Raw genomic sequence first — 11,342 nt, forward strand, 5'->3', positions numbered from 1 at the left:
CTGTGCTGTTGCAATCTTGAGTATGCTGTTTAGGTGTGTATCTGTAAGCTGCAAACCTACGATGACGCAGCAGCAGCGGAACTGGAAGAAGAAGCAGAAGACAGCCAGTTCCCCTGCAGGCCTGATAGAAGCCCTACGGGGGCCTGATCTGGCCCCCGGGCCACATATTTGACACCCCTGCTCTATGGCATTGTACCCCCACTGAGGTTCCTTCCCTCCTCAGACTCTGCCCTCTCCAGGCATCACCCCCAAATCTCGAGGGATTTCCTAACCTGGAGTTGACAACCCTACTTGCCAGGATTGCATTTCTCATCTATGAGCCTGAAGGGCTACAATGCAGAGATCCTCAGTTGTCGGGGAACATAATATTATCTGCAGAGACACGTAGAAAGAACCTCCCTCGGACAAGGAAACCCCTGCACATTGTGCAGACTTTGATGCGTGCCCCAATTCTCTCTCCAACAGGGACCCAAAGCAGATTATAGCATTGCTCTCCCTTCCTCCATTTTATCCTTACAACAAACACCCCATGAGGCAGATTAAATTGACCAGTCCATGGTCACCCAGCCAGCTTCTATGGTAGAGTGGGGATTAAAACCAGGATGTCCCAGATCCTAGTCTGATGCTATAACCCAGATGGCATTGTACCCCCACTGAGGTTCCTTCCCTCCTCAGACTCTGCCCTCTCCAGGCATCACCCCCAAATCTCGAGGGATTTCCTAACCTGGAGTTGACAACCCTACTTGCCAGGATTGCATTTCTCATCTATGAGCCTGAAGGGCTACAATGCAGAGATCCTCAGTTGTCGGGGAACATAATATTATCTGCAGAGACACGTAGAAAGAACCTCCCTCGGACAAGGAAACCCCTGCACATTGTGCAGACTTTGATGCGTGCCCCAATTCTCTCTCCAACAGGGACCCAAAGCAGATTATAGCATTGCTCTCCCTTCCTCCATTTTATCCTTACAACAAACACCCCATGAGGCAGATTAAATTGACCAGTCCATGGTCACCCAGCCAGCTTCTATGGTAGAGTGGGGATTAAAACCAGGATGTCCCAGATCCTAGTCTGATGCTATAACCCAGGGCTATTTTTGGGCAGGAACGCACAGGAACGGAGTTCTGGCTGGCTTCAGAGTTGGCCACGCCCACTACAGCCAAAACCTCTGCGCCCACAGAGGGAAGGCCTGGAGAGCAACCCCCCCCCGTGACTCCAAGGGGGGCGGGCCAGGGGGGGCTGGAAGGATCGGGGAGGCATTTAAATGCCTCCCCGTGCCTTCCCCAGCCTGTTGAAGGGCCGACTTGCCCAGGCTTCTCGCAGCCACGGGGCACCCGGGCAAGCCAAGGGTAGGCAGGGGTGTGGCCTAATATGCTAATAGGTTCCTGCTGGGCTTTTTCTACAAAAAAGCCCTGCTATAATCACTACACTATACTGGCTCTAGAACACCTCAATTTATGTGCATGCTACATGCATGTGCTAGGCTACGTGCAAATGGCGTACAACACACACACCCCAGCTCTCTTGCATTGGAAGAGCTAATGGTGGGAGAACATGCCTTTCCAAGAAGGTGGTCCGCCATCCCCCCAGGATTCTCAGTTCGAAGGGCAGCGAAAGGAGCAAAGGACCTCTGTCCTAGGCACGGTCTGCCCATCTCTCTCTTCCATCTGTGTCCTCCCAGCACCTCGTGACTTTCTCCATTGGGGAAGAAGATGATTTAGGAACTGTGGAGGATGCTGTAAGGAAACTGTCTGTCATGGATGCCCAAGGGAAGATCTGGGTTCAGGAGATGCTACTTCAGGTCAACGGATCAGCCGTCAAACTCCTTGACATAAACTCAAAGGTAAAACGGCAACCAAGGGAAGCGTCGTAGGACAACTGCGGGGATCAAGAAGGGGCTGATGGGAGCCTCCTGTGTTCCGGTACCAAATAGGCTTTCTGGCGTGGCACTTGGTGACTTTGTCCCCCCCTTGTAGGAGGAGCTGGAGAACTATGGGTTGGCTGCTGTGGTTCGTTGCGAGGCTGTCCACCCCGAGACCCGGGCCCGATCCCTGCTCCTGCTGGTGTGCCAGGAGCCTGACCAGCTCAAGCCAGATGTCCACTTCTTTGAGTGCGACCACGTTGGGGTAAGAAAATTAAGGACAGCAAGGGTTCTACTGGATCAGACCAAAGGTCCAGCGGGTTCAGTGTTTAGTTTCCCAGTGTGGCCAATAAGGCGTTTCCCAAAGTCTCATAAGCTACAGCAGAGGGCAAAGCTTTCCCTCCTATCATAGCCCTCCAATGATAGGTGTTTAGGGGTATACTGCTTCTGGGCGTGGAGGTTCTGTTTCACTGCCATGGCCGCTAGCCATTTGTGAGCCTAAAAGCTGCACCTTGCTAATCTGCCACGAACGTTGATGGGATCGCCCAGTGGGTTCGATCCTCTGTTAGCATCAGGAATTTGACTTAAAGTCTGCTTTGAGTTTCAAGGGTGATTCCGCTTCCCCTCTTCAGTCTTTTGACCAGCTCTTTCCTCTCTCCTCTCCAGGCTGAATTGATCCAGCAGGATGTTCACAGTGCTCTGTTGGACTTCAAGTCTGGGGGTAATGCCCAGAGGAAAGAGGCACTCAGGTGAACAGAGAGCCATGTGTCAGCACAACCAAAGGGATGGGAAAAGGGGGAAATGAAGTCACTTTGGGGGACTTAGCTGCATATGTGGTTATTTGGAGGCCAACACGATGGTTCTTAGCCTATAATCCACTACTGCACCCCGACCCGGCTAGCCTGATTTCGTCAGATCTTAGAAGCTAAGGAAGGTTGGCCCCTGGCCGATATTTGGATGGGAGACCTCCAAGGAATACCAGGGTCGTGAGAGACTTCAGTGTCCCCCTCCAAGTTCTGAATTCCCACCAAGAGTTGTACATCTCGTGAAGAATGAGAAAGGCTTAACCTTTTTCCTATCTGGGGACAACTAGGCCTCAGTTAAGAATTGCTATTTTTAACTGTTGCTCCCCTGGCCCATATTTGGATGGGAGACCTCCAAGGAATACCAGGGTCGTGAGAGACTTCAGTGTCCCCCTCCAAGTTCTGAATTCCCACCATGAGTTGTACATCTCGTTAAGAATGAGAAAGGCTTAACCTTTTTCCTATCTGGGGACAACTAGGCCTCAGTTAAGAATTGCTATTTTTAACTGTTGCTTTTCCTAAAGAAGAAGAGCTTTGGGAAGAAACAATGGCATAGGGTTGCCAAGTCCAGGTTGGGAAATTCCTGGAGAATAGGGTTGCCAACCTCCAGGTGGGGCCTGGGGATCTCCCGCTTTTACAACTGATTTCCAGCTGACAGAGATCAGCTCCCCTGGACAAAATCCAGGGGAAATTATCTCTGTCGTCTGGAGATGAGCTGCAATTCCAGGAGATCTGCAGCCCCCCCACCTGGCAACCCTGAGGAATGCATAACCACACATCACTTTCTCGCTGTAGGCCCCACCCACTCCTGGGCATGGTCCCCCCCCCTCCCCGTAGACTTCCAGATTCTAGGGTGTTACCTCGTGCTGGGTGGAAGAGCCCTGGGGATGACTTTGCAACAGGCAGGGAAGCGGTTAAACATCCCCTCCTCTGCAGTTTCTCTGCCAAAAATCCCTTATTTCAGAAGCTGCTTATAGGGTTGCCAACCTAAGCTGAGATAGTGTGAGCTAGCTCACAGTTTTTTAGCCTCCGGCTCACACATTGTTGTCTCTGCTCAGGAAGGAGGGCTCCAGAGCAAACTAATTTATGCAGTAGCCAAATGGCTTGCTCACAGCGTTAATGCCAGTAGCTCACAAAGTAGAATTTTTGCTCACAAGACTCCACAGCTTAGAGGGAACACTGGTTGTGACCTTCTAGAAACAAAGCCAGATTCCTTCTGGGCAGCCTAAAGTGTTAAATCCGCCCCTCCCCCGGCTGGAAACCTCTCTGGATCTCTAAATCTTCGGCTAAGTTGTGACCTTCCAGAGGCTAAACCTGTTTCCTTCCAGGCAGCAAAAAAAGGGTTAAATCTGCTGCCCCCACCCAAATCTCTCACGCTGACAGTCCCAAGCATCTTTGGCCCTAATCGTATTTCACTGGGATGATCACAGACTCCACTCCCCAGAGACTTAAGGGACGGAGCGAAGCAGAAAGCTGAGACCAGAGAGCCCAGCTGAAGGAAGTGAAGCAGCTGGAAGGGAGGACGTGAATGGAGCCCTCCTTCCTGAGTGAAGGCAAAGTTGCATGAGCCAGAGGCTAAAAAAACCTGTGAGCTAGCTCACACTCACTCACCAGAGGGAACACTGGCCAGGATGTAAACGGACCGGGACGAAACTGGCCGCTCCTGGGTCTAATCAATATATCTAATTCTCAACATGGCCCCATCTGTGGAGAGGATACTTAAATCTAGAGAACAGGGCCACAAACAGACCAGACAGCAGAAAATATCTGAATGATAATATAAAACACAGGGGGGGTTAACCAATCCTCTCTCTCTAAGCTGTGGAGCCTTGTGAGCAAATATCCTACTTGGTTGAGTGACTGGCATTCAAGCTGTGAGCGAGCAATTTGGCTCCTGCATAAATCAGTTGGCTCTGGAGCCATCCTTGCAGTCCTTCTTTGACGTAAATTATTCCAAATACCTGATAAACGGCCGTGGCTCAGACGGGTCAGCTCCACACCTGTGTTTGATCCTTTATCAAGGCCCCGCGGCAGTCAAAACAGTTTTTTCTCTGCTTGTTTCTGTCTGTCTTGAGGAGTGCTTTGCCCTGCAGACCTTGAAATCGCATGTTTACATCCGGCTTAATACAGCGTCAGTGCGTGCAAAGTTCCTCTGTATCATACAGCTCGCTCAAAGCGGCTTAACGCAGTCCTCCTTTGACGTAAATTATTCCAAGTACCTGATAAACGGCCGTGGCTCCGACGGGTCAGCTCCACACCTGTGTTTGGTCCTTTATCGAGGTCCCGCGCCCGTCAAAACAGTTTTTTCTCTGCTTGTTCAGTCTGTCTTGAGGTGTGCTTTGCCCTGCAGACCTTGAAACCGATGTTTACATCCGGCTTAATACAGCACCAGTGCTGCTTTGGAGGGTGGGCTGTGTGGCCTCACGTGATCCCTGGTGAGGTTCCTCGCCTCCCCAAACACAACCCTCCCCAGGGTGCAGCCCCAAATCACCAGGAATTTCCCAGCCTGCAACCCTAGAGAACAGCGAGGAGTAGAGGGCTACAGCCAGCGTTACTGAGGTCTAGAATAGGCCTGGGGCTGCCGACATCCAAGTAGGGGTTGGTTTGTGTGTAGGTTCTGCTTTTAGTTAGTAATGTGTATAATTCTCCCAGAATTATAACTGATTTCCAGACGACATAGAGCACTCGTTTATTACTTATTTATTGAAAACATTTATCCCACTACTCCTTGAGTAAATGACTGCTTTGGAAGGTGAACTCTATAGCATTTTATACCCTATCGAGGTTCCTCCCCTCCCTAAACCCTACTCTCCCAGGTTCCGTCCTCAAATCTCCAGGTATTTCTGAACCCGGAGTTGGCAACCCTACATCACAAGAGAGCGGCTGGGTGGGTCCATCTCTCCATCCCTTTTGCCTCAGCTGCTGTCCTTTTGTTTCTCCTTTCCAGGGCTGCCCAGAACTGGCTGGTCAACCAGCCCAAAGAGGCTCTATATGCTGAGATTCAGCCCCTCAAGCGGGTACCTTCCCGGACGAAAGTCATCACCCCCCTGGCCGCTGTCCCGGATCCAGCTGACCAACAGCCTGCAAGCGGTGAGAGCCCGGGGCCCGGTTGGCTCCCAGTCCTGCTTAGGTTGTGGAGGGTCCCCGCCAAGGAGGAAAAGGGGGTATAGATAAAGATAAGAAAGTCAGGCCCAAATGGACGGGATGAGACAGGTAACAGAGCCACAGTTAAGGTCTTCTGAGGTTTTTTGTTTTTTTAAAGGATTGGGGAAGAGTTGCCAGGCGCGAGGAGGATTAACTCTTCCATGGTTTAAATAGCCCACTTTGAAGCCGCAATTAATTCTGTTTAGGGCAAAGGGAAGGTACCCATGATTTCTGTCCCCATCAATGCAAAGCTAATTGCAACTTCAGGGGGGCTATTTAAATTATGAAAGCGTCACGGAAGGACGGGGCTAAAACCTCTTGTTCATTCTGGGCTGCTAACTCGTTTGGGGGAGGTTGGGTTTTTAAATTCTGATTGTGGATCTTTTTGTTACAGCCTGTTCTATATTCACACATAGGGGAGTAGGCACCTTTTCACTGGGGCTGGCCCTTCTGTGCAGGGCCGGCTCACCCACTAGGCGAACTAGGCATTCGCCTAGAGCGCCGGGTCCTGGATGGGGCACCAAGCTGTGCCTCCCCCCTCCTCCCCCCTTTGGTGGTGGCAGCGGTGGGGGGGGGAGGCGGTGGTGGCAGCAACAAAAGGGTGGCTGGCTCCAGAGGTCTCCAGGTCTCCAGGGCCCACCGGGAGGTTGGCATCTGCGCCATAAGGCAGCCTCGCCTAGGGCGCAGAAACACCTCGAGCCGGCCCTGCTTCTGTGCCTCTCTGTATGTCCAGGGGGCTAAGCCAGATGTGCACCGGGAGTTCCATGCCCGGAGCGCCCGACTCATGGAGGGACACAGGCCAACAGCTATGAGCCAAGATAGTTAAATGGAACCTCCATGCCTCAGAGACAATGTGCTTCTCAGTGGCATTTTTGGAGGTGCCAGAGCAGAAGGTGGCCATTGCCTGTCGGCTGCCCAGGGACATAAAAGCTTATGCGAAGACAAAAATGTGTTAGGTTAGCCTGATCTTGGAACCTAAGCATGGTCGGCCCTGGCTAGTACTGGAATGGGGGACAACCAAGGCAGGGCTCTTTTTGTAGAAAAAGCCCAGCAGGAACTCATTAGCATAATAGGCCACACCCAACAGCAGGAACTCGTTAGCATATTGGGCCACACCCCTGACAGCACAGCTCATTAGCACATTAGGCCGCACCCCCATGTTACCAGAAGTGTGGTCATCCAGCCACACCCACCTTTTGCTTGTTATTCTGTTTACCTTGTTTGTTGTCAAAACCCAGGGCCTTTTTTTGTAGCAGGAACTCCTTTGCATGTTAGGCCACACACCCCTAATGTAGCCAATCCTAATGAGTTCCTGCTGTTGGGTGTGGCCTATTATGCTAATGAGTTCCTGCTGGGCGTGGCCAACTTGGGAGCCAGCCAGAACTCCGTTCCTGTGCGTTCCTGCCCAAAAATAGCCCTGACCAAGGCAGTCCAGGGATGATATGCAAAGGCAGGCAATGGCAAATCACCTCTGTTCATCTCTTGCCTTGAAATCCCTGTGGGGTCTCCATGAGTCAGCTGTGATCTGATGGCCTTCTGTCTAGTCCTTAGAGTGCCACACGTCACCAAGGGCATCCGGTTAGCCACTGTAGGAAACAGGACCCCGGGCTTAATTGGACCTTTGGTCTAATCTGTGCAGGGCTGCTGGTAGCTTTAATTCTTTTAATTCTTGGTTTCTTTTATTCTCACCCCAACAATGCCAGGTTTTCACTCCCCCTTTCCTCTTGTTTCCAGGGTTTGGGTTTATTTAAAGATCCCTTTTTAATATTTTTGGGTGAGCCTGTGGGCAGGAGTCTGTTCATTCTATTCCTGTACAGCACCTAGTATATTTCAGGCACATTTATGAATGACAAATTGAATGAGGATGACTGGGAGGAGGAGTGGGCCAGGAAAGAGCCCCCACCCCGCTCTTTCTCAGCTGAGAGGTTTTTCAAAATTTTATAATCTCGAATACATAACACTAAGTAACACAAAATATATAATGTTATATCCACGAGATAAAAATTTACTGCCAAAACAAGGTTCAGCATTTCTTTTTTAACCGATCCTTTAGACTTCTTTGTTGTTGTTCAGTCGCACAGTCGAGTCCGACTCTTTGCGACCCCCATGGACCAGATCACGCCAGGCCTTCCTGTCTTCCGCCGTCCTCTGATTTCTTACTCTTCCACAAAGTCCAAATTTGTGCAAACCTATTTTGTGTATATACATCTCCTCCCCAGAACTTCCTTTATGCAGATCTCTTCCCCGTTAATGTGATATTCCACCCTTTCCTCAGCCATTTCTCGATATCTGGTGCTTTGTCCTGTCTCCGTGCGGCAGCAAAGACGTTTCCCATTAAATGCATCTTATTCACTGAAATCCCTTTGGGCCTCAGGTTCAAAAGAGCTACACCAGGGTCTTTTTGTATTTCTATTTGCAGAATTTATCTCACTGACTTAAAGGGCTTATTCCAGAAGGCTGGAAAAGAGGCTGTTAAGGACCCAGACGTGGCCTCTGGGCTCTAGGCTGGCAGCCCTGCCCTAATCTAACCTCTTGCTCTTTCTGCTTCCAGGCCTTCCGCCAGCCCAGTCTGACCTGGCCTTCGTCCGTACTGAGCAAGACATGGTGAGTTAGCTGGAAAGGTGTGACTTGCAAACTCAGAAGAGAGCGATTAGATTTGCAGAAAGTGGGAGGGGTTGCCGTGGAGGTAGGATTTACAGATCTGCCTCGGATCCACGTTTGCACACAGATGCAGCTCTTCACCAAGCGGCAGACTAGTGTTAGGGAAAGCCGTACCTGTTGATTTTCTCCCTGCTGCGCAGATGTTAAAAGCAAAGTCTGGGCACTGTGGCATTTCTGGAATCTAAAAATAAGACTCACATGTCATGGGTCGTTTTAACATATTGAACGCTACGTTTTTTTCCTGGGAAATATTTGAATGCGGCCTGGTAAGCTACTTCTTGGAAGCTGCAGGGCATTCTGTTCATGTAGCACACGAATAAGGTTGCCAACCTCCGGGTGGTGGCTGGAGATCTCCTGGGATGGCATCTGATCTCCAGGTGACAGAGATCAGTTCGTCTAGAGAAAATGGCCGCTTTGGAAGGTGGACTCTGTGGCACTATAACCCATCGAGGTCCTTCCCCTCCCCAAACCCTGCCCTCCTCAAACTCTACCCCCCAAATCTCCAGTTATTTCCCATCCCGGAGATGGGAAACCTTCACACAAACCATCTCCTGCTTCCCATGAGTGGCAGGCAGGGGTCATTTGAGGGGGGGACGCGGGGGGACGCCATCCCCCCCCGGGTGAGGTGCGGGAGGGCGGGGCCTGGAGCTCCCTGCTGGTGCCCGCTGGAGGTCGCCGCCGGCTGTGGGGAGGACACACTTCCGGTGATGTCAGGGTGTGTGGCATATGCTAATGAGTTATGCTAATGAGTCCCTGGAGATGGGAAACCTTCACACAAACCATCTCCTGCTGCCCATGAGTGGCAGGCCACGTGCAGAGTACCGGTGGTCTGCCTCTCCTTGCTAAGGGTGGTGTACATGGGATTCCCCGCCCCCACTCCCAGTTTTTATGCTCACAGCAATCCTGTCAGGCAGAACAAGTATGAAATCCCAAGTTTGAGAGCCAGCATGGGGTAATGGTTAGACTGAATGATTAGACCACGATCTGAGAGATTCGAATCCCCACTCTGCCTCAGACGTTTCCTGGGTGACCTTGGGTCAGTCACCCTCTCCTCGCCTAATGTGCCTCATAGGGTGGTGGGGGTGGTTGAGAGTATAAAATGGAGGAGGGGAAGAAGAAGAAGAGGAGGAGGAGGAGGAGGAGGTGGTGGAGGTGGTGGTGGTGGTGATGTTTGTTCCTTCGCTGGACATTTTCAAGCGGAGGCTGGATGACCATCTTTCGGGGATATTGTATGGGCATTTTGCTTGTTATTCTGTTTTCCTTGTTTGTTGTCAAAACCCAGGGCCTTTTTTTTTTAGCAGGAACTCCTTTGCATGTTAGGCCACACACCCCTAATGTAGCCAGTCCTAATGAGTTTCTGCTGTTGGGTGTGGCCTATTATGCTAATGAGTTCCTGCTGGGTGTGGCCAACTTGGGAGCCAGCCGGAACTCCGTTCCTGTGCGTTCCTGCCCAAAAATAGCCCTCTTTACTACCCGGAGTCTCAGAGGCAGTGGCTTACAATAGTCTTCCCTTCCCCTCCCCTCCCCACAACAGGCACCTTGTGAGGCAGGTGGGGCTGAGAGAGAGCTCTGACAGGAACTGTGACTGGTCCAAGGTCACCCACTTTCCTCTGGCTCCACCCCCAAAGACTCCAGGTATTTCCCAACCCAGAGCTGGCAACCCTAGCCTCCATTTTATGCTGAGAACAACCCAGTGAGGTCGTCTTCCCTTTGACTCTTGAAAGCTTGTGCGCGGAAACGCTTGCTGGTCTCTAAGATGCAACTGGACTCAAATCTAACTTTTACTGGAGACCAGCATGGCTGCCCTCTGAAACTCTCTCCCTGTGAGGTAGGTTAGGCTGAGAGAGTGTGACTGGCTCGAGGTCACCCAGTGAGCTTCCATGGCAGAGTGTGGGGATTCAGACCTGGAACACCCACACCAGCCTAGTCTGACACTCTCATCACTACACCACACGGGTCTGTGGGAGGGGAGGGTGTTTTAGGTCAAGACCAGTGTTCCCTCTAAGGTGAGTTAGTGTGAGCTAGCTCACAGTTTTTTAGCCTCCGGCTCACACATTTCTGTCTTAGCTCAGGAAGGATGGCTCCGGAGCAGACTAATTTATGCAGCAGCCAAATTGCTCACTCACCACTTTAATGCTAGTGGCTCACAAAGTAGAATTTCTGCTCACAAGACTCCACAGCTTAGAGGGAGCATTGGTCAAGACCAGGGGTCATTTGGGGGGGGATGCGGGGGGACGCCATCCATTAGCATAATAGGCCACACCCAACAGCAGAAACTCATTAGCATATTAGGCCACACCCTGACAGCACTGCTCATTAGCACATTAGGTCACACACCCACGTTACCAGAAGTGTGGTTATCCAGCCACACCCACCTTTTGCTTGTTATTCTGTTAACCTCGTTTGTTGTCAACACCCAGAGCCTTTCTTTGTAGCAGGAACTCCTTTGCATGTTAGGCCACACACCCCTAATGTAGCCAGTCCTAATGAGTTGGGTGTGGCCTATTATACTAATGAGTTCCTGCTGGGCGTGGCGAACTCAGGAGCCAGCCGGAACTCCGTTCCTGTGCGTTCCTGCCCCAAAATAGCCCTGGCTATCTTGTTACTTGCCCTCATTGATCCTGGGTAGGAGAAGAAGTCAACAAGAAAGACTTTTTATGTGTTGCTGATGTGAAATGTTCCTTTCCTAATTTAGCAGTGACAAATCAACCCCCACAATTGGGGGGGCTGGTGGAGAGCATGAGCTCTACCTGTTCAATTTTTAGCCATCTGTGTTATGTTGGTCCTTGTATGGGTCATTCCTTCTGCACTGTCCAGACGGTGCTATATTTTTGTCATCATTTTCTCTCCCTCTCTCTCTCTGCTTCTGCCAG

At 51.1% G+C, this 11,342-nt stretch overlaps 1 protein-coding gene across 1 annotated transcript in view; it reads left to right on the plus strand.

Moving 5' to 3' along the window:
• EPS8L1 (EPS8 like 1) overlaps positions 1-11,342 on the plus strand; it is a 41,655-nt gene that overhangs the window by 11,069 nt on the left and 19,244 nt on the right. The window contains exons 5-9 of the mRNA XM_015429169.1: positions 1,682-1,843; positions 1,977-2,126; positions 2,528-2,610; positions 5,612-5,754; positions 8,360-8,416. Coding sequence (XP_015284655.1) covers positions 1,682-1,843; positions 1,977-2,126; positions 2,528-2,610; positions 5,612-5,754; positions 8,360-8,416 — 595 coding nt within the window. The remainder of the gene's footprint in view (positions 1-1,681; positions 1,844-1,976; positions 2,127-2,527; positions 2,611-5,611; positions 5,755-8,359; positions 8,417-11,342) is intronic.

This window comes from Gekko japonicus, unplaced genomic scaffold, assembly GCF_001447785.1.
Source record: "Gekko japonicus isolate JY-2015 unplaced genomic scaffold, Gekko_japonicus_V1.1 scaffold2783, whole genome shotgun sequence".
In the NCBI taxonomy this organism is placed as follows: Eukaryota; Metazoa; Chordata; class Lepidosauria; order Squamata; family Gekkonidae; genus Gekko; species Gekko japonicus.